Below are 23,767 nucleotides of genomic sequence, written 5' to 3'. Positions count from 1 at the left end.
CCCTCAAAAACCATACCCCAGTGAAATGCCTTCAAGAATGCAAGGTTTCTTGCCTCCTTTATCAAAGATAAGGTGACCATATGTGCGTGGGTTTATCTCTGGGCTTTCTATCCTGTTCCATTGATCTATATTTCTGTTTTTGTGCCAGTACCATACTGTCTTGATTACTGTAGCTTTGTAGTATAATCTGAAGTCAGGGAGCCTGATTCCTCCAGCTCCGTTTTTCTTTCTCAAGATTGCTTTGGCTATTCGGGGTCTTTTGTGTTTCCATACAAATTGTGAAATTTTTTGTTCTAGTTCTGTGAAAAATGCCAGTGGTAGTTTGATAGGGATTGCATTAAATCTGTAGATTGCTTTGGGTAGTAGAGTCATTTTCACAATGTTGATTCTTCCAATCCAAGAACATGGTATATCTCTCCATCTATTTGTATCATCTTTAATTTCTTTCATCAGTGTCTTATAATTTTCTGCATACAGGTCTTTTGTCTCCTTAGGTAGGTTTATTCCTAGATATTTTATTCTTCTTGTTGCAGTGGTAAATGGGAGTGTTTTCTTAATTTCACTTTCAGATTTTTCATCATTAGTGTATAGGGATGCAAGAGATTTCTGTGCATTAATTTTGTATCCTGCTACTTTACCAAATTCATTGATTAGCTCTAGGAGTTTTCTGGTAGCATCTTTAGGATTCTCTATGTATAGTATCATGTCATCTGCAAACAGTGACAGCTTTACTTCTTCTTTTCCGATTTGGATTCCTTTTATTTCTTTTTCTTCTCTGATTGTTGTAGCTAAAACTTCCAAAACTATGTTGAATAATAGTGGAGAGAGTGGGCAACCTTGTCTTGTTCCTGATCTTAGTGGAAATGGTTTCACCATTGAGGACGATGTTGGCTGTGGGTTTGTCATATATGGCCTTTATTATGTTGAGGAAAGTTCCATCTATGCCTGCTTTCTGCAGGGTTTTTATCATAAATGGGTGTTGAATTTTGTCGAAAGCTTTCTCTGCATCGATTGAGATGATCATAAGGTTTTTCTCCTTCAATTTGTTAATATGGTGTATCACATTGATTGATTTGCGTATATTGAAGAATCCTTGCATTCCTGGAATAAACACCACTTGAATATACAGCGGAGAAAAGACAGCCTCTTCAATAAGTGGTGCTGGGAAAACTGGACACCTACATGTAAAAGAATGAAATTAGAACACTGCCTAACACCATACACAAAAATAAACTCAAAATGGATTAAAGACCTAAATGGAAAGCCAGACACTATCAAACTCTTAGAGGAAAACATAGGCAGAACATTCTATGACATAAATCACAGCAAGATCCTTTTGGACCCACCTCCTAGAGAAATGGAAATAAAAACACAAATAAACAAATGGGACCTAATGAAACGAAAAAGCTTTTGCACAGCAAAGGAAACCATAAACAAGACCAAAAGGCAACCCTCAGAATGGGAGAAAATATTTGCAAATGAAGCAACTGACAAAGGATTAATCTCCAAAATTTACAAGCAGCTCATGCAGCTCAATATCAAAAAAACAACCCAATCCAAAAATGGGCAGAAGACTTAAATAGACATTTCTCCAAAGAAGACATACAGATTGCCAACAAACACATGAAAGAATGCTCAACATCATTAATCATTAGAGAAATGCAAATCAAAACTACAATGAGATATCATCTCACACCGGTCAGAATGGCCATCATCAAAAAATCTACAAACAATAAATGCTGGAGAGGGTGTGGAGAAAAGGGAACCCTCTTGCACTGTTGGTGGGAATGTAAATTGATACAGCCACTATGGAGAACAGTATGGGGTTCCTTAAAAAACTAAAAATAGAACTACCATACGACCCAGCAATCCCACTACTGGGCATATACCCTGAGAAAACCATAATTCAAAAAGAGTCATGTACCAAAATGTTCATTGCAGCTCTATTTACAATAGCCAGGACATGGAAGCAACCTAAGTGTCCATCGACAGATGAATGGATAAAGAAGATGTGGCACATATATACAATGGAATATTACTCAGCCATAAAAAGAAACGAAATTGAGTTATTTGTAGTGAGGTGGATGGGCCTAGAGTCTGTCATACAGAGTGAAGTAAGTCAGAAAGAGAAAAACAAATACCGTATGCTAACACGTATATATGGAATATAAGAAAAAAAAAAAAAAGGTCATGAAGAACCTAGGGGCAAGACGGGAATAAAGACACAGACCTACTAGAGAATGGACTTGAGGATATGGGGAGGGAGAAGGGTAAGCTGTGACAAAGTGAGAGAGTGGCATGGACATATATACACTACCAAACGTAAAATAGATAGCTAGTGGGAAGCAGCCGCATAGCACAGGGAGATCAGCTCGGTGCTTTGTGACCACCTAGAGGGGTGGGATAGGGAGGGTGGGAGGGAGGGAGACACAAGAGGGAAGAGATATGGGAACATATGTATATGTATAACTGATTCACTTTGTTATAAAGCAGAAACTAACACACCCTTGTAAAGCAATTATACTCCAATAAAGATGTTAAAAAAAAAAAAAAAAGAATGCAAGGTTTAACTCCATGTAAGCCTAATTTATATTCTTCAGGTGGATTTTGTGTCCCTAATTTTTCTTTTATCATTAGGATCTGGCTATATTAGCAATTCATAATTTATTTTTAAACCTTAGTGTATAAAATTACTCCTTTGAAATTAAAGGCACATCTTGCCAGAATGAGATTGATAACTATCACTGGGTGCTACTTCCCACTCAAGTTCAGAGGCACACCTGTCATTTATCAAAACCAGAGCGTGAGTATGAAAGTTGAAAGAAAACTTAACAAAAAAATCTGTCATCTTTCTGCTATCCCTTGTGACTCACTTGCTTCTGTACCAGTGACAAGTTCCTCTTCCTGGGGGGCAGGCTTCCACCTGCCTCTGCATCACCCCCAGGCCCCGTCACCAAATCCTGGCTGTTCTCTCCCCTAAATATTAATGAAACCTGTCTCTCCACGGACACGGCCACTGGCCTCGCCTGAGCTACCATGGCCTCTTGTCAGGATTTCCGCAGGAACCTCCTGTTTTCCTACCTCTGTTCCTGTCTTCCAACAACTGATTCCCCACAAAGCAGTCAGAGCAATAATTTTTAAATGCAGATCTGATGGTGTCTTTCTCCTCCGTCAGCCCTTCAGTGGCTGTCAGGCTAACACTGGCGTCAGACTCAGCACACCAGGGCTCAGCTCTACCTGGCGCCTGCCGCCTCGGGGCGCATTTCCTACTTACACCTACTCAAACCATGCTGATCTTTTCAATTCCTAATTTGGTTAAGTCCTACTGTCTCTCAGGCCTCACTTCTTCAGAGTGGACTTCGCTGACCGTTGGCACTTTTCACCCTTGCAATTAATGATGAATTGTGTGATTTCATATCTAGTACTCGTTAACCCACCTAGACTGAGTTCCTGGAGTCAGGGCCGAGCCTGCCTTGTTTAATCCTGCACGCTGGGCTGTCCTAGTGCCTGGCGCTAGACCACCATGAGGCTAATAATAAATATCTATTTGAATATGTGAATAGTCGTAGCCCACACGCGCTTCTCTGCATCCTGAAGACTCTTCCTTCAGACAAAAACAAAAGGAAAAAACCTCCTATTGTTGGAAACACTTAAATACCAATTCAAAGCCATCAATAGGTATGATTAACTATCATCCTGTACTATCCTAACTACAACTGATAATTGACTATTTTAAATAAGATCTTGTAGATGAGAGAAATTACATAGGGACCAGCTAATAAGGGGTACCTTGATGGGTGCTTAACTTACACTTTGATAGGGTCCAGGGTAAGGCTAGAAACTCAATTTATTCTTCAGCCAGTGATGTTCAGATTCTGGGACTCACCAGACTTCCGATGCTGCACATTAACTTATAGTGTGTCACGTAATTGTCAGGCACCGCTGGTGTCTGTTCAGAAGCACATTTCTCTGCTGTGCAGTCCACGTAGGAAGCTGGATTGTATTCCCAGGGTTGGGAGCCATGAAATCAAACGTCAAGAGAGCATATGGCCTAAATATTTGTACCAGGCCATGCTGGCTCTAAATGAACTCTCTGAAACAAAATTATCAGAAATCAACATTTTGAACAATGCGTCATATATTGATTCCGTTTCTCTGTCCTCAGATGCTTTTTCCATCTCTATATATTACTAAAGTAATCTTGTTCGTGACCTAAATCGTTTGCTTTTGTTTTGTTAAATTGATTTCCCTGCAGTCCCTGACCCCGCATTGAGGTTGCACGTGTTTTCCCCACAGCTCCAGTTCTAATGGCAGAAGCTGTACTAAATGGAGGCAATGTAACATCACAGAGCAAAGTTATGTTTAAACTAAGTAAAAGCCTCTCAAATATGAAATAGATTTTTAAGTGGTTAAGGCAGAGCTGATTAAGTAAACTAAGTGTCACTAACTGAAAACTAATTGACATTTTAAAGAAAGCAAAATGAACAGGAAACAAATTGCTTTTTAAAAAAAGTTTAAAAGTTGTGAAAGCACCCACAGGGAGTATAAAAGCTAACCATTTGTGAACTAGTAGATGAAAAACATTTCTCTCTAACCAATTTGCTTTAGAATATTATTTAGAATATTTATTAAAGCTAGAGATTAAAAATGAAAAGGAATAAAATAAAATTCATGAAAAAAAGTGCCAGACAAGCAAGTCACACTTAACTGCTCAAAACAAAATTTTTAAAAAAAATTGTAACCTGAAAATACGTCATAAATTACAAAGCACTCATGAAAAGCTATAAGACAGCTCCTTTATATATAAAAATTATCTCCAAGCTTCAATTCATTCTCAAAAGAGGATTAATAAAAGTTTAAATATGCATAAAAATTATAAAACTACGCTATCCATGGTACACAATATATGGGAAACTTTGTGACTAGAAACTTTTGTCTTTGACCTTGCATGCTGACACCCATCATCCCTGTCCGGTATAGAATGGGATCAAATTATGGCAAATCAAGTAAAAATGCACTCTCCTGACTTTTGTTGCTGAAATATCACCATAAGTAACTCAAGAGAAAAGTAGGCTCTTCTTTATTCTAAGAAAAGAATATCTAAACTTCCCTTCAGTGCTGCCTTTCAGAGTTTGCAAAAGGTAAAAATTCAGTTCATTTACTATTGCAATTTCTTTTTACAGATGTGCCTCCAGAATATTAAAAAAATATTGCCAAAATTTGTTAAAGTGTTTAAAATCTTTTTAAAATTGAAGTATAGTTGATTTATAATATTGTGTTAGTTTCAGGTGTACAGCAAAGTGATTCTGTTATATATATATTTTTTCAGATTATTTTCCATTACTGGTTATTACAAGATATTGAATATAGTTCCATGTGTTGTATAGTAAATCCTTGATGCTAAAGTGCTTAAAATCTTTACACTAATGTTTAGATAAAGTCATTTTTACAAAAGCCTTCTTTTTTTCTTCATTTTGATGGACGATTACCTGACCTGGCTTTGAACCGTGCATTTTTGTTAAACCTCATTTTTATATTCATATGTGCATTTCTCTAACGAATACCATCTTGGTATGGCTTTATGATACTGCCACCTAAGACTTTGAAAGCTTCCATACTTTGTACAATTGCAGGCATAAATTTATCTCAAATGTCAGAGGAAGTGAAGCCAAAGGCTAAATTCCGTAGAAACAGAACTCTCCTGTCTGCAGTCCAGGCAATGATTTGGTCTCTCTGCTTGCCACAGGGCAATCTGTAGGAAGAAACAGAATTAAAGTGCCCTTTTAAACAGGGCTAGTTCATCTAAATCATTTTCCCAAAAGTCATTCTACAATCTGAGAAAGCTAGTACCTCATTAATCAAATGTTTAGTTGACGTTTACTATAGTAGGAATAAAGTGGGCTTAGTTGAGTCTTGGCAGGATCTGCAACAGGTGTGTCTGTGCTGTAATTCTGATTCAATTGTGGCCATCTGATTTAGTGAGTGCCAACTCCTCAGGGCCCAAATGAACTGCTTCCCTTCTCCCTGGGAGGCACACATTTTTGTTGGGTTATGTGGGCAAATGCAAAATGGGCTAAAGGCTTTGATCCTCCCTACATTTTGAGGCTTTTACTAAGGGCTTTCCACTCCCCCGTCAAGTACCCCTCAGGACAACATATTTTCTCACCTTCTAAGCATCCCCTCACTCATCCCTCTACTGCTCCAGCCACCTCTTTTCTAGCTTCTCACAACTCCAAGGAAAATGTCTTGAGGCCAAATCACTAGACCTTAAGCCTGGAGAACATGGAGTCTCTACTGCTACCCAAGAGCATCATAGATACTAAAGACCTTACTTTATTTTGTTGGTTGGTTGTTTGGTTGATGTTGATTGGAGGAGAAAAGTGGAAAGAAGCCAGAGAGGGCAGTTGTCCTGGTGATCAGCTCTCTTGAGCGTAGCTCCAGTTAGGGACTGACTACTCTGGACTTTACTTCCAAGATTAGGAAGGGAGTCCCAGGAGAACAATGAGGTAGGATCCCCATTACTTGACGCCACTGCCATGAGCATTTTTATGGTGGAGTGAGTGCCAAGGAACTGCCCTGACCTGACACTGCCTAATTTGCTGCAAACGTGTCTGACTTTATATGGTTGGAGTCAAAGTAGTGAGAGGGTTAAACTGTGCCTGGCGGTCTGTGTAACTTGTTTAAAGTAATGGGCTAATTAAGGCTGAGAAAACTGAGAAAGTGATGAGGGGATATTCTGGAGATCAAAGAGGAAGAGCTGAACTTAGTTAAGGGTGGGATTGTTGTATTGCCAATGACAGTAATGAAATCCCTGTGTCCACCGTGGATTGAACATTCACACCTGGACTGCTGCTTTCTGATTGGGACGGGGACTCTAATAGCCTAGCAGTCACACGTGTTGTCACGTGTCTTTTGCCAAGAAGTCATTGTTTCTGTCTTCCTTCTCTGACTAGGTGTTAGACTGGATTGAAAACCATGGCGAGGCCTTTCTCAGCAAGCACACAGGGGTCGGGAAGTCTTTGCATCGAGCCAGGGCCCTGCAGAAGAGGCACGATGACTTTGAAGAGGTGGCTCAGGTGAGATGCTGTGTATGGTTGTATGCGTGTGGGGAGCGGTGAGGGAGACCAGGGCTGTGGCTTTGGTGTTTGGTGGGACACGTTGGGTGGATAGCCCACGGCTTCTGGGCTGCCTTCCCGCCTGATGCAAGGAGACCCTTGTCTGCTCTAGGATCACTAGGTGAGTGATAAATTAGTATTTTGTCAACTGTGATCAGTTGCAGTGGAAAGAGTAAGGCAGGGAAGGGGCAGCTGGGAAAGGTATCACTAAGGGATGGAGAGGTGGATGCTGCTGGAGTAGTGAGGGTGACAAAGTTAGAGTTTGCCACATCACGGCTTTAGCCAGGGCTGGCTCTGATTCCATTACATAGGCAGCCCTCAGTGGGGGTGTCCTGCTGGGCATTGTCCCGAGCCCCAACCTCACCCGGGGAGGCGACCAGCCCCAGACAGATGTGAGCTGTGGGTGTGAAAGGAGAGGGTCTGCCAAGAGCCAAAGGAATCTGCTGGTGGGCAGGAAGTAGTGGGAGCAGACCAGGGCTGCTCCCCATCCCTAGGGGAGCTGCAAGGGATGCTGGAGGGTGAGAGGCCTGACGGAGCCAGAGAGACCGTGTCAGCAGCGACCTGAACCTGCGGAGGCAGGTGGATTAGACCCAACCTAGGGGATAAAGAAAGCTCATAGGGAATCTCTGTGCACTGTTGGTTGGAATGTAAAATGGTGCGGCCACTGTTAAAAACAGTATGGCAGTTCCTCAAAAAATTAAACATAGAATTACCATATGATTCAGCAATCCCACTTCTGAGTATATACCCAAAAAATTAAAAGCAAGGATGCGAAAAGATATTTGTACACCCATGTTCAAGCAGCATTTTTCACGGTAACCAAAAGGTGGAAGCAACTAAGTGTCCATCGACAGATGAATAGATAAACCAAATATACATATATATATACATATAATGGAATATTATTTGGTATACATATACATATATATATACATATATATATATACATATAATGGAATATTATTTGGTCTTAAAAAGTAAGGAAGTATGACACATGCTACAGCATGGATGAACCTTGAAGATACTATGCTATGTGAAATGTCAGTCACAAAAGGACAAATATCATGAGTCCACTTATATGAAGTACCTAAAATAGTCAAATTTATGGAGATAGAAGGTAGAAGGGTGGTTGCCAAGTGCTGATGGGGAGTTATTATTTAGTGGGTGCAGAGTTTCAGTTTTGCAAGGTAGAGATTTTTGGAGATGGATGGTGGTGATGGTTGCACAACAGTGTGACTCAGTGCCCCTGAACTTTCAAGTTTTCTGTTATGTTTATTTTACCATGACCACCAGTAGCACCACCACAAGAACAAAAACCAGCCTCATAGCCACACAAGGATCTTTTACAGCATGAGCTGGACTGTGCCAACATGATACAGACACAGGCCCAACGTGCCTCTGGTGGACAAGATGTATTACAGACTCAGAATATCTGGGTGGCCAGGCATTCTGGTGCCTGTCCAGTCTGTTAGGAGGCAAAGGATGGAAGAGGGTCATCCAGACTCCCTGCCTGCTGAGAGTGGGCATTGTGGTACCTGGGACCATCTGTTGGAATAGAGCCATCCCATAGCTTTGGTGCCCCTGCCTTTTGGCTGTCCTGTGGTTCAGCCCTCCTCACTTGGGAAGGACATCCCCAGAGCCACCCACCGCCCTGATCCAGCCCACTCCTCCTTGCTGTCTTACTGCTGTGGCCTCATAGGCAATGCCAGCTGTGGTCACAGGCCCATGAGGGGGCTGTCATTTTTGTGTGTTGTTACAACCAAACAAGCCTCGTGGCCTCCCCAACCTCAACCTCATTTCTCCCAGTTGCTCCTCCACCTTCTCGCTGGTGCCTGATATGCCCTTCCCGTGGGACAATGCCTTTCAGTTAGTGCCAGAGACACATTAACTTAAATTCATACTAAAGAAAGGATGGACACATTTTTGAGAGCTTATGGGCCTATTAAGTGTTTTATCTCCCACCAACCCTGAACGATAGACAGTATCAGCCTTGTCTTATAGAAGACGACACTAAGGATCAGAAAGTCCTGCAGTGCCTTTGTCATCTAGCTTGTTGGCGGTTCTGTGGGGATTTCAACCCAGGTGTGAGTCCAGACCCGTGTTCTCACCCTAACCCCATGCTGTCCCTCCTTACTGAGGTGGAGGAATTGGGTATAAAATTCATTGCCAGTGTCCTCATGGAAAGTACAGGACAAAGAGCAAGAATGGGGTAGGGGAGGCTTCCCCTGTCACAGGCATTATTTTCCCTGGTCCTGCCAACGAGTAATCTTTTGATATAATCCACTTGTTTCTGCCTCTGCTTCCTGATAAGACTGTGTCTTTATGAGAGAGAAGAGAGTGTGTACCTTCCAAAAGGCTCCTGCTTTTAGGAGGTTTTAGGAGGATGCGGACCACAAAGGGAACACCTCAGTGAAGGGCCATGAGATCACTGCATCGTTCTCCTGTAAATAGGCCTCTAGAAATGGGTCTCGTAGTCTGGAAGTGAATCCTGTCTTGTTCCCTCATCCCTATTCTGGGGAAGGGAGTGGGCAGTGGAGCTGCCTAGCATCCTGGAGTTGGTAGTCCACATAGGAAAACCACCTCCAGCCATGGCCAAGGCAGGTGGGTGGTCAGCAGCCACCTGCCTCAGCCCTGCTTTTTTCTGTGCAGTGTGACCATCACGCTCAGGTACTGAGAAAGGGGGCAACCCAGGCAGGAAAGGACGCTCTTTTTCTTGCTTCTCTCCTCACCAGGTGAGGGCCACTGGGAGGAGAGAAGTGAATTTAGTCAGGAATTGGATAGTTCTTGAGTTAGTCAGAGATCAGCAACACACGGTGAAAGAATTAGAAACCTGTTCCTGGTTGTTGTGGGCTGCTGCTTATGAGATACAGTCAGGAAGGGCATCGCACATGGTGTGAAGTAGGAGACTGGGGGCCGCTGGTCAGCAGCACTACACAGGGTCATGATTCAGTGAAGGAACCTCTTTCAGCTTTGTGATTTTATGATTCTTTGACCTGAGGCTGGTATGACAAGGGAACTCTGAGCTCCCATTCTCTGCATTCAGATTTTAAAAATGGTCTTGAGTCAAAGTAGGAAGAGAGCTGTTTCATCTGTCACCACTGGACATGTGCCCTTCTGCAGAGAAGAGCAGAGAAATGGCTACCCGTGGGGAGGGGTCCAGGGGCAGCATAAAGGCCCTGAACGAACACCTCTCCACTCTTGGGATAGTGGGGGCACCTCTGATTCTCACCATTGGTTGCTCTTTGGAGTAAAGACATTTAAGGCAGTCATTAAAATAAATACAAATGATACCTGTGAAGAATGAATGTAGCAATTCATTATCTGTCATTAAACTTTAACTTAAATCTTGTGTTGATTAGCTCTTGAACACATTTTAAATTCTTCAACTATCATTTGAAGGAAATGAATAAATATTTATGATCCTCCCTTCATCCTGCAGATGGCACTCTTTGAATAGCCTACGTAGAAGCCGAGCTGCGTGAGGAAAGGAGCCTCAGTCATGACAGCCTGACAGGCAGGTGGTGAGGGGCCAGGGCCAGGGGATGCACCAAGGGGCTGTCTCTACAGGTCTTTCTAGTCTAAGCTGCTGAGATTGTCCATGCTCAAATAGAAGAGATGGGGACCAGTGGGAACCCCTCCTGCTCCAGATAGATACTTGACTCGAGTTGCCTATAAACTCATCAAAAGACTCAGGCTATAGCGTAAATCAGATTTTTTAAAAACACGTATTACTTATATATACATATACACATACATGTATATATATATATATTATATATATATATATTATATATATATATATTATATATATATATAATATATAATATATATATATATGGTGTGTGTGTGTGTTGCATGTTAGCTGTCATTGGGAGTATGAACAGGCATAGGGATGGAATTGCTACCCGTAAGAGCATAGCTTTCAGGGTATAGATGCATCCATATCTGCCCAAGAGGTAGAGTGGGCAGTGGTACTGACATTTTGTCCTGAGATATTTGCTGTGACTCAGTAGGGGAGTACTCAAGTGCCTGTGGTTTAGAGAGCAGCTGTGCCTGCTGTTAGTGGTCTGCTTTATGACCTCATTATCTGAAATGCCAGACTCTCTGTAGGCTAGTTTAGTCAAAATAGCAAGCATTTACATTCAAATATATATTATTTAAAATCTCAAAGCACCAAGTCACACTTAAGCAGCTAAGCATCAGTGTAACATTTTTGAAAGAACAGACCATTCAAAGAAAGATTTAAAGAAATATAAAAACACGGGCACAATTAAGTACTTCATTCAATAATCTCTAGTTAGTTATTTCTCTAGCTGACCCTTGCTTTTTCTTCAAACTTGAATAGAATACATTAAAAAAACCCCAACAAAACCCATTCTGAGCCTTGGGGACAAAATAGGCAAAAATGGAAGGGAAACATTTTAGTGGACCCATCAGTGACCTTGCCCATTAAAGATATTCAAAGTGTAATCAGCTAACCTACCAGAGTACTAAGGGCGACCAGAATAGGGTAATCCATAGAGATGGAAAACCTATGTCCACAGAGTTGGACAGTTGCATTCAGTTTCCATGTCCCATCAAGTCTCTGTGTTGGGCACTGTGGAAAATGAAAGAGATGCACAGTTTCTGTCTTGAAGAACTCACAGTCTAATAAAAAACATGCAGCCAGAGTATTCTAAACCTCTAAGAAGTCCCACAATAAGGGAGAAGACGTAATCTTTACTCTTTTAAGGTTTTCAAGGAGTGCATCTAGTGAAACCAAGATAAACCCTTAGTTCATTTGGTGATCCCAAAAAAAACACCTGCCTTGCGATAGTGTAGTGACCTTTGGAGTATGTTCCATCTTTCTTTTCACGCCTGAGATGGTGACCAAGTATAGCAGCTGCAAATGCAAGCAGAAGGGAGAGGGGGGGAGAGATTAAACAGGTAATTTTCCACATTCCAGTTTCTATTTTTTTTTTCACATTCTATTTTTTATTTTTTTTAACATCTTTATTGGAGTATAATTGGTTTACAATGGTGTGCTGGTTGCTGCTGTATAGCAAAGTGAATCAGCTATATGTATACATACATCCCCATATCTCCTCCCTCTTGTGTCTTCTACCCTCCCCAGTTTCTTAGAGATGATGAAAGGTTCTTAGGCAGGATGAAAAAAGATAGAAAGAAAGCCAGGAAAATGCTGATAAATTAATGTCATGAAATGGGCAAGTGGAAGAATGTGAAAAGGCAGAGAAATGAAGGACAGTCTTACCCTTTGGATCGTGCCTGGCACTCTTCCCGTTGGGGTGGACTCAGGACATTCCTTCCAGAAAGCACTAGGGAGAAGTTACTGGCATGAGCTGATGGGAGGGGTCTTGTGACCACTGTCAGGAAGAAGAAAGATGTTTTATATGGTGGTTAATTCCCAAACAAGGGTTTTGAAGGTCACGTTGTATGCACTTGATGTGGAAATTTGAGAAAGGGTCGGAGCCAATATCCAAGATATTATAGAAAGCCTGCCAAGAACTTCTTATCAAGACTATGAATTGTCCCCCCACTTTTGTTGCTTCCTATGTGGAACAAATGGCAAACTCAGAAGAAACTGGGACTGTATTCCTAATGACTTGAAAGTTCTGGGTAGCACACTGAAAGATTAGAAAGCACAGGTGGTGTATTTATCTCTTGTTCCGTGTGATGGCAGTGACTGTGGAAAAGAAGGGAGGCTGAGAAATAAATGGCTACTTGTGTAGATGGTGTTTTAAAAAGTCTTCTGGACTATATCCTACAGAGCCAGGATGATGGACTTCTGGCAAGGGGCAGAGTGCATCTTGTAAAGATTGGGAAGGATGTGCTTTGGCAGAAAACCTTGTTGATCTGTCTAGAAGGATTTAAGCGAATTTTGAAGTAGAGGGAGAAAATTACCCCAGTAAAGCCAAAAGCAGACATGTGAGGCCCACGGGTGACACAGAAAGAAGCATCTTCTGAAGGAAATGCCCTTAGGTCAACTTAGGTTAAAGAAAAATACCAAGAATACAGATTGCAAACAGTATTTATAGCCTTATCTGTATATCAACAAAAGGCATGTGTAACAAGTAAGGTACTTAAACTTTAACACAAGAAGATAAATATAAATATTCCTGAGATTTTAGGGTATTGAGCTCGTAAGTAAAAAATGGCAATTGAGGAAGATTGTCTGTTTAAAAGACTCGTTTAATAAGAGGGGTGAGGATATATAAGAAAGGTTCTCATCTATATGAGATCTACAAACCTGAGGGTAGTAAACAATATGGAGACATAATAGAGATTAAAGGAAAGCAAACAAAAAGCCATGATTGTGACTGGAGAGGACCATAATATCCTCCATCAGATGGAGGATATGGGAAATTTTGATATAATTTCAGTTCTGGCTCAAGGAAAACTATGGTGGTTATGAGAGCCCTCAAATTTCCTGGCATCTCCTGTAAATTCTGTGACACCATAAATAAAACATCAATAAGTTGATGAGAGCAAAGTGTTCTACAATGTAGAGAGCGGATCATTGTAGAAAAGCTCAAAAGAGTATAGATTATGTCTAGACTCTCTCGAGAAACTTGACTTTTAGATAAAAGGGTTTAGACATTGCTCTTAGAACAAAGGAGAATAGTAAAGACTTTTTTTTTTTTAATTTATTTATTTATGGCTGTGTTGGGTCTTCGTTTCTGTGCGAGGGCTTTCTCTAGTTGTGGCAAGCGGGGGCCACTCTTCATCGTGGTGTGTGGGCCTCTCACTATCGCGGCCTCTCTTGTTGCGGAGCACAGGCTCCAGACGCGTAGGCTCAGCAATTGTGGCTCACGGGCCTAGTTGCTCCGCGGCATGTGGGATCTTCCCGGACCAGGGCTCGAACCCATGTCCCCTGCATTGGTAGGCAGATTCTCAACCACTGCGCCACCAGGGAAGCCCGAGTAAAGACTTTTTTTTTTTTTTTTTTCTGAGAGCTTTTCACATATTATTTTCTTTTTTTTTTTTAAACATCTTTATTGAAGTATAAGTGTTAGCTTCTGCTTTATAACAAAGTGAATCAGTTATACATATACAATATGTTCCCATTTCTCTTCCCTCTTGCATCTCCCTCCCTCCCACCCTCCCCATCCCACCCCTCTAGGTGGTCACAAAGCACCGAGCTGATCTCCCTGTGCTATGCGGCTGCTTCCCACTAGTTATCTATTTTACATTTGGTAGTGTATATATGTCCATGACACTCTCTTACCCTGTCACTTCTCACCCCACCCCCTCCCCATATCCTCAAGTCCATTCTCTAGTAGGTCTGTGTCTTTATTCCCGTCTTGCCACTAGGTTCTTCATGGCCTTTTTTTTTTTTTTTTTTTTTCCTTAGATTCCGTATATATGTGTTAGCATACTGTATTTGTTTTTCTCTTTCTGACTTACTTCACTCTGTATGACAGACTCTAACTCCATCCACCTCATTACAAATACCTCCATTTCATTTCTTTTTATGGCTGAGTAATATTCCATTGTATATATGTGCCACATCTTCTTTATCCATTCATCTGTCGATGGACATTTAGGTTGCTTCCATGTCCTGGCTATTGTAAATAGAGCTGCAATGAACATTTTGGTACATGACTCTTTTTGACCTATGGTTTTCTCAGGGTATATGCCCAGTATTGGGATTGCTGGGTCGTATGGTAGTTCTATTTGTAGTTTTTTCAGGAACCTCCATACTGTTCTCCATAGTGGCTGTATCAATTTACATTCCCACCAACAGTGCAAGAGTGTTCCCTTTCCTCCACACCCTCTCCAGCATTTATTGTTTCTAGATTTTTTGATGATGGCCATTCTGACCGGTGTGAGATGATATCTCATTGTAGTTTTGATTTGCATTTCTCTAATGATTAATGATGTTGAGCATTCTTTCATGTGTCTGTAGGCCATCTGTATATCTTCTTTGGAGAAATGTCTATTTAGGTCTTCTGCCCATTTTTGGATTGGGTTGTTGGTTTTTTTGTTATTGAGCTGCATGAGCTGCTTGTAAATCTTGGAGATTAATCCTTTGTCAGTTGCTTCATTTGCAAATATTTTCTCCCATTCTGAGGGTTGTCTTTTGGTCTTGTTTATGGTTTCCTTTGCTGTGCAAAAGCTTTTAAGTTTCATTAGGTCCCATTTGTTTATTTGTGTTCTTATTTCCATTTCTCTGGGAGCTGGGTCAAAAAGAATCTTGCTGTGATGTATGTCATAGAGTGTTCTGCCTATGTTTTCCTCTAAGAGTTTGATAGTGTCTGCCCTTACACTTAGGTCTTTAATCCATTTTGAGTTTATTTTTGTGCATGGTGTCAGGCAGTGTTCTAATTTCATACTTTTACATGTACCTGTCCAATTTTCCCAGCACCACTTATTGAAGAGGCTGTCTTTTCTCCACTGTATATTCTTGCCTCCTTTATCAAAGATAAGGTGACCATATGTGTGTGGGTTTATCTCTGGGCTTTCTATCCTGTTCCATTGATCTATATTTCTGTTTTTGTGCCAGTACCAAACTGTCTTGATTACTGAAGCTTTGTAATATAGTCTGAAGTCAGGAAGCCTGATTCCCCCAGCTCCATTTTTCGTTCTCAAGATTGCTTTGGCTATTCGGGGTCTTTTGTGTTTCCATACAAATTGTGAAATTTTTTGTTCTAGTTCTGTGAAAAATGCCAGTGGTAGTTTGATAGGGATTGCATTGAATCTGTAGATTGCTTTGGGTAGTAGAGTCATTTTCACAATGTTGATTCTTCCAATCCAGGAACATGGTATATCTCTCCATCTATTTGTATCATCTTTAATTTCTTTCATCAGTGTCTTATAATTTTCTGCATACAGGTCTTTTGTCTCCTTAGGTAGGTTTATTCCTAGATATTTTATTCTTTTTGTTGCAATGGTAAATGGGAGTGTTTTCTTAATTTCACTTTCAGATTTTTCGTCATTAGTGTATAGAAATGCAAGAGATTTCTGTGCATTAATTTTGTATCCTGCTACTTTACCAAATTCATTGATTAGCTCTAGGAGTTTTCTGGTAGCATCTTTAGGATTCTCTATGTATAGTATCATGTCATCTGCAAATAGTGACAGCTTTACTTCTTCTTTTCCAATTTGGATTCCTTTTATTTCTTTGTCTTCTCTGATTGTTGTAGCTAAAACTTCCAAAACTATGTTGAATAATAGTGGTGAGAGTGGGCAACCTTGTCTTGTTCCTGATCTTAGTGGAAATGGTTTCAGTTTTTCACCATTGAGGACAATGTTGGCTGTGGGTTTGTCATATATGGCCTTTATTATGTTCAGGAAAGTTCCCTCTATGCCTACTTTCTGCAGGGCTTTTATCATAAATGGGTGTTGAATTTTGTCGAAAGCTTTCTCTGCATCTATTGAGATGATCATATGGTTTTTCTCCTTCAATTTGTTAATATGGTGTATCACACTGATTGATTTGCGTATATTGAAGAATCCTTGCATCCCTGGGATAAATCCCACTTGATCATGGTGTATGATCCTTTTAATGTGCTGTTGGATTCTGTTTGCTAGTATTTTGTTGAGGATTTTTGCATCTATATTCATCAGTGATATTGGCCTGTAGTTTTCTTTCTTTGTGACATCTTTGTCTGGTTTTGGTATCAGGGTGATGGTGGCCTCGTAGAATGAGTTTGGGAGTGTTCCTCCCTCTGCAATATTTTGGAAGAGTTTGAGAAGGATAGGTGTTAGCTCTTCTCTAAATGTTTGATAGAATTCACCTGTGAAGCCATCTGGTCCTGGGCTTTTGTTTGTTGGAAGGTTTTTAATCACAGTTTCAATTTCAGTGCTTGTGATTGGTCTGTTCATATTTTCTATTTCTTCCTGGTTCAGTCTCGGCAGTTTGTGCATTTCTAAGAATCTGTCCATTTCTTCCAGGTTGTCCATTTTATTGGCATAGAGTTGCTTGTAGTAATCTCTCATGATCTTTTGTATTTCTGCAGTGTCAGTGGTTACTTCTCCTTTTTCATTTCTAATTCTATTGATCTGAGTCTTCTCCCTTTTTCTCTTGATGAGTCTGGCTAATGGTTTATCAATTTTGTTTATCTTCTCAAAGAACCAGCTTTTAGTTTCATTGATTTTTGCTATTGTTTCCTTCATTTCTTTTTCATTTATTTCTGACCTGATCTTTATGATTTCTTTCCTTCTGCTGGCTTTGGGGTTTTTTTGTTCTTCTTTCTCTAATTGCTTCAGGTGCAAGGTTAGGTTGTTTATTCGAGATGTTTCCTGTTTCTCGAGGTAGGCTTGTATTGCTGTAAACTTCCCTCTTAGCACTGCTTTTGCTGCGTCCCATAGGTTTTGGGTCGTCGTATCTCCATTGTCATTTGTTTCTAGGTATTTTTTGATTTCCCCTTTGATTTCTTCAGTAATCACTTCGTTATTAAGTAGTGTATTGTGTAGCCTCCATGTGTTTGTATTTTTTACAGATCTTTTCCTGTAATTGATATCTAGTCTCATAGCGTTGTGGTCGGAAAAGATACTTGATATGATTTCAATTTTCTTAAATTTACCAAGGCTTGATTTATGACCCAAGATATGATCTATCCTGGAGAATGTTCCATGAGCACTTGAGAAAAATGTGTATTCTGTTGTTTTTGGGTAGAATGTCCTATAAATATCAATTAAGTCCATCTTGTTTAATGTATCATTTAAAGCTTGTGTTTCCTTATTTATTTTCATTTTGGATGATCTGTCCATTGGTGAAAGTGGGGTGTTAAAGTCCCCTACTATGATTGTGTTGCTGTCGATTTCCCCTTTTATGGCTGTTAGTATTTGCCTTATGTATTGAGGTGCTCCTATGTTGGGTGCATAAATATTTACAATTGTTATAGCTTCCTCTTGGATCGATCCCTTGATCATTATATAGTGTCCTTCTTTGTCTCTTGTAATAGTCTTTATTTTAAAGTCTATTTTGTCTGATATGAGAATTGCTACTCCAGCTTTCTTTTGATTTCCATTTGCATGGAATATCTTTTTCCATCCCCTCACTTTCAGTCTGTATGTGTCTCTAGGTCTGAAGTGGGTCTCTTGTAGACAGCATATATATGGGTCTTGTTTTTGTATCCATTCAGCCAGCCTGTGTCTTTTGGTGGGAGCATTTAATCCATTTACATTCAAGGTAATTATCGATATGTATGTTCCTATTCCCATTTTCTTAAATGTTTTGGGTTTGTTATTGTAGGTGTTTTCCTTCTCTTGTGTTTCTTGCCTAGAGAAGTTCCTTTAGCATTTGTTGTAAAGCTGGTTTGGTGGTGCTGAACTCTCTCAGCTTTTGCTTGTCTGTAAAGGTTTTAATTTCTCCATCGAATCTGAATGAGATCCTTGCTAGGTAGAGTAATCTTGGTTGTAGGTTTTTCTCCTTCATCACTTTAAGTATATCCTGCCAGTCCCTTCTGGCTTGCAGAGTTTCTGCTGAAAGATCAGATGTTAACCTTATGGGGATTCCCTTGTGTGTTATTTGTTTTTTTTCCCTTGCTGCCTTTAATATGTTTTCCTTATATTTAATTTTTGACAGTTTGATTAATATGTGTCTTGGCGTGTTTCTCCTTGGGTTTATCCTGTATGGGACTCTCTGTGCTTCCAGGACTTGATTAACTATTTCCTTTCCCATATTAGGGAAGTTTTCAACTATAATCTCTTCAAATATTTTCTCAGTCCCTTTCTTTTTCTCTTCTTCTTCTGGGACCCCTATAATTCGAATGTTGGTGCGTTTAATGTTGTCCCAGAGGTCTCTGAGACTGTCCTCAGTTCTTTTCATTCTTTTTTCTTTATCCTGCTCTGTAGTAGTTATTTCCACCATTTTATCTTCCAGGTCACTTATCCTTTCTTCTGCCTCAGTTATTCTGCTATTGATCCCATCTAGAGTATTTTTAATTTCATTTATTGTGTTTTTCATCATTGCTTGGTTCCTCTTTAGTTCTTCTACGTCCTTGTTAAATGTTTCTTGCATTTTGTCTATTCTATTTCCAAGATTTTGGATCATCCTTACTATCATTATTCTGAATTCTTTTTCAGGTAGACTACCTATTTCCTCTTCATTTGTTAAGTCTGGTGTGTTTTGACCCTGCTCCTTCATCTGCTGTGTGTTTTTCTGTCGTCTCATTTTGCTTATCTTACTGTGTTTGGGGTCTCCTTTTCACAGACTGCAGGTTTGTAGTTCCCGTTGTTTTTGGTATCTGTCCCCAGTGGCTAAGGTTGGTTCAGTGGGTTGTGTAGGCTTCCTGGTGTAGGGAACTAGTGCCTGAGCTCTGGTGGATGAGGCTGGATCTTGTCTTTCTCGTGGGCACATCCACGTCTGGTGGTGTATTTTGGGGTGTCTGTGGCCTTATTATGATTTTAGGGAGCCTCTCTGCTAATGGACGGGGCTGTGTTCCTGTCTTGCTAGTTGTTTGGCATAGGGTGTTCAGCACTGTAGCTTGCTGGTCATTGAGTGATGCTGGGTCTTGATGTTGAGATGGAGATCTCTGAGAGATTTTTACCGTTTGGTATTACGTGGAGCTGGGAGGTCTCTTGTGGACCAGTGTCCTGAAGTTGGCTCTCCCACCTCAGAGGCACGGCCCTGATGCCTGGCTGGAGCACCAAGAGCCTTTCGTCCACACGGCTTTTTGGAGGTCGGACGTTTTCTGCCAGCGTTCAGTGGGTGTTCTGTAGGAGCAGTTCCACGTGTAGATGTATTTCTACTGTATCTGTGGGAAGGAAGGTGATCTCCGCGTCTTACTCTTCCGCCATCTTCCCGAGTAAAGACTTTTGAGTGATGATGCAAATTAAAATATAATCTCTAAACCAGAGAAACAAGGATTTCTCTATATACTGTTTAGATCACATATAGAATACTGTGTCTAATTCTAGAAAATATATTTTCAAAAGGATATTGACAAACTATGCTGTAATTGTTGGAAGGCTGCCAAGATAGTGAAGTTGAAGTAATTGGATATGTCCAATTCTGAGTAAATAATTTTTTTTATGGAAGGGGAGGTGGGTTTGATAGTTGAAAGGTTCCTATAGAAGAGATAGGGTGGAAGGTATAGTGAAGCTAATTTTAGCTTAATTCACGTATCATTTCTAACACACACGGTTGCTTTTTTATGAGCTGTCCAAAACCAGAATGAAATATCTTGTGATGTAGTGTGCTTCTCATCATGGGAGGTTTTCCAGCAGAGGCAACCCTTTTTTCCCTAGGATATGTAAAAAGCTAAAAACAAACAAATAAATAAAAAGAAACCAAGACTACCTTTTCTGGACCCTGTTTCTACTCCCCTTGAAAGCCCAAGTTCTTGAGAGAACAGTTTATATTTGCATCTGCCCTTACTTCCTTACCTCCTAGATGCCCTTTGACCTCTGCCATTGGGCTTCTATTCTCTCTGGCCAACAGAGGTTAATCTTACCAAAGTCTCCACCTGAATGTTTCTTTTTGTTTGTTAAATCCAAAGGATGCTTTTCAGATATTAATTGGTCTTCCTGAAGCATTTGACCCTGTCAATCACTTCCTCCTTTTTAAATTCACTTGTCCTCAGCCTGCCATGACACCTGGCTCTCTTGGTTTCTTTATGTCTTTCTGACTGGTCCTTCTTAGACTCTTCTCCTTTTTCCCCAGGATTTGTTCCCAGACCTTCTCTTCTCACTTTATGATTTTATACTGCATGATTTTATACTCTTTCCCACCCTCAGCTGCCCCCCTACTCTGATGGCTTCCAAATCTGTGTCTCATCTCTGATCTCACCCCTGTGCTTCCTGTTCGAAAACACACTGGCTTTCTGGACACTTCCACTTTGACTTTTCAGAGGGTTCTCAAACCCAGTGTGTCCAAAATTTATTTGATCATCTCCTGCCCCTTCCAGGTGTGCTCTTCCCCCTGTATTCCCCGTGCTGGTGAAGAGCACCAACCACCTGCTTGAGCCAGAAACTTGGGAGTCATTCTCAACTTTGTGAGCCCTTCACAAAGTCCTACTGATTCTATGTCTTTAATATGTCCCTTTCCTCCTATCTTCATTGCCACTGCCCTAGAGCAGAGTCTCATTATCTCTTGATTGGATTTTTGCAATATCCTCCTGTTTTCCCTGACTCTAGTCATGGTCTCCTTAAATCCATGCCCAAATTACTACCAGAGTTGTTTTCCTAAAATGCACATCTCATCATGCTACTCCATTTGTTATGGAACTCATAGGTGTCGTCCCATTGGGATAAAGGTCAAACTCTTGATATTATAAACCTTTAATGACCTGGCTGCTGACTTCTCTGGTTTTACCTTTTATCCCTCCTGTGCTCCCTCTACCCCACTCGATAGTCCTGTCTCCCAGAGTTTACCTGAACATGTCATGCTCTCAAGTCTCAGTGCTGTCTCCTCTTTAATCCTTCCCAGCTCTTTAACTTTGACTACTCCGAACAACTTCTGTTCGTCTTTGAACACTCATCTCAAGTATCGCCTCTTCAGGAAGCCTTCAGCGGCCTCCATGGCTTGGATTGAATACCCCTTTTCTAAGGCATCCACTTTTTCTGGTCACATCCCTATCATGGATTATCATGCAGTGTCATAATCAATTTTATGATGGCCTCACTCCCCAGCTATGACCTTCCTTAGAGCAGGAATTTTATTTAGCCTTTTTATCCCAATGCCTAGCATGGTGAGCCTAACATGCAATTGGTGCTTGAAAAGTAAAGGAATGAATGGTATTCATTCCTTTGTTGGGTGGATATCAGGCCAGGTGATGTCTAAGGTCCTTTCCAACTCTAAGAATGATAAATGGAAGAGAGGTAGATTAGATGAATATTCATAAAAACACAGGCCCCAGGAACATATAACCTGGGACCTAACTGAGAGCCATCTTCATAGAATTAGTAGGATTGCCCTGAGCTGGAGTTAGCATGGACAACCCCAGTCCAGGATCTGGCACTTGGGAAGAAGCATCTTTGGAGCCAAATTTTGAGTGAGTTCTTTGGACTCTTCCATATTTTTTTAACTGAAAAACAAAAACAAAAACAAAAATACCTAAAACATTATTTCAGATGAAATTATTTCCTGTGAATTGGTTTCATAGGAAACCAATTTTGAGAAGAGGGCATGGTAATCCTTACTCAGTTCATTTCCCCAGCCTCACTAAGTTTCCATGATTTTCCGGCTGAGATAGTTATCGTCACACTGTGCCTGACTGCTAGGGAGGCTTTAACCCTCTCCCTCTGTTAGCTGAAATGTGACGAAGTTCTTTTTCCCTTTCAAAAATTCTCCCGTGTTGGAGATGAATAAGATTGGTTCTTTTCAAGGGGATCTTAAAGGCAACAACAAAAGAAAAGGTAAATTAGACAAAAGAAGTATACCGATTTTATGTTAAGTATATTGATTTGAGTCCAAGACGACTCTAGTCATACTTTTTATTCAGTCTGTCGTGTTCACTGATAGACATGTTTTCCTTCTCCCTGTTGAGGAGATCCTAATAACAACAGCAGTAATGATAATAACAATAACATTTACTGAGTACTTTCTATGTGCCAGACACTGTCCGCTTCATTCTCATAACATCCCATGAGTTAGGTATTGAAACTCCCACTTACAGATAAGGAGTCGGAGGCAAAGAGGTGAAATAATAGCTCAAGTTGGCAAAGCTAGTAAGAGGTGGAACTGGGATTCAAACCCAGTAGTCTGGCTTCAGAGCCCAGGCTCTCAACTCCTTTGCCACAGAGTCTCTTGATTCACAAAAGCTTTGGATGTCTCTGGGATTGGGCCTGGCAGTGTCCTCAGTTTCACCCCAGAACCAGTTCCTAATCCTCTTTCTATGTGTGGATCCAGGTAGCCCCTCAGACAACCATGTGTTAGCACTGTGGCCACAGGACTGCTGAGTGACAGTCTTTCCCTCCTTGTGCCTAATAATTCCCTTGGACTCCAGGGTCACCTTCATGACCCTCTATGACATCTTCTTCATCTAAAAGCTCTGTGTGACCTCAGGGCTCTGGGAATCCTATGACTGCCTCTCATCTTCCTCTACCCATCCTCTGCCTTATCTGAAACACGTGTACCCACTATTGGTGACAGCTGGCTCTGTTCTCTGCTGGCGCTTGTCCTGTTTAACAATTAACTTGGCCAGTATCTAGCCTGAGTCTTCATTTCCATTTTCTAGCACAAAGTGGACTATACTTGGCCCAGCCCAGAATATTATTTTGTCTTTCTTTTTTTTTTAATTAATTAATTTATTTTTGGCTGCATTGGGTCTTGGTTGCTGCACATGGGCCTTGGTTGCTGCACATGGGCTTTCTCTAGTTGCAGTGAGCAGGGGCCACTCTTCGTTGCGGTGTGTGGGCTTCTCATTGAGGTGGCTTCTCTCGTTGCGGAGGACAGGCTCTAGGCGCGCGGGCTTCAGTAGTTGTGGCTCACGGGCTCTAGAGCGCAGGCTCAGTAGTTGTGGCACACGGGCTTTGTTGCTCTGCGGCATGTGGGATCTTCCCGGACCAGGGATCGAATCTGTGTCCCCTGCATTGGCAGGCGGATTCTTAACCACTGCGCCACCAGGGAAGTCCTATTTTGTCCCTTTCTTTTTACCTTTTGCTAAGGTCAGGCTATCATTAATGAAACCTCCTTGTTTCCAGAACACATCTCCCTTGATAGCTCCACAAGCCTATTTGAGACATCCCTCTCAGTTCTAATTTCC

At 41.0% G+C, this 23,767-nt stretch overlaps 1 protein-coding gene across 4 annotated transcripts in view; it reads left to right on the top strand.

Annotated features, from left to right (window-relative positions):
* Positions 1-23,767, top strand: part of LOC137766390 (kalirin) — a 469,434-nt gene that overhangs the window by 296,731 nt on the left and 148,936 nt on the right. For all 4 annotated transcript variants that reach the window (XM_068546591.1, XM_068546590.1, XM_068546593.1 and 1 more), the window contains exon 10: positions 6,954-7,076. In XM_068546591.1, coding sequence (XP_068402692.1) covers positions 6,954-7,076 — 123 coding nt within the window. The remainder of the gene's footprint in view (positions 1-6,953; positions 7,077-23,767) is intronic.

The sequence above is a fragment of the Eschrichtius robustus genome, chromosome 6 (genome assembly GCF_028021215.1).
Source record: "Eschrichtius robustus isolate mEscRob2 chromosome 6, mEscRob2.pri, whole genome shotgun sequence".
Taxonomy (NCBI): domain Eukaryota; kingdom Metazoa; phylum Chordata; class Mammalia; order Artiodactyla; family Eschrichtiidae; genus Eschrichtius; species Eschrichtius robustus.
The sequence above is the reverse complement of the archived record's forward strand: the minus strand, read 5'-3'. Positions and strand labels throughout refer to the sequence as shown.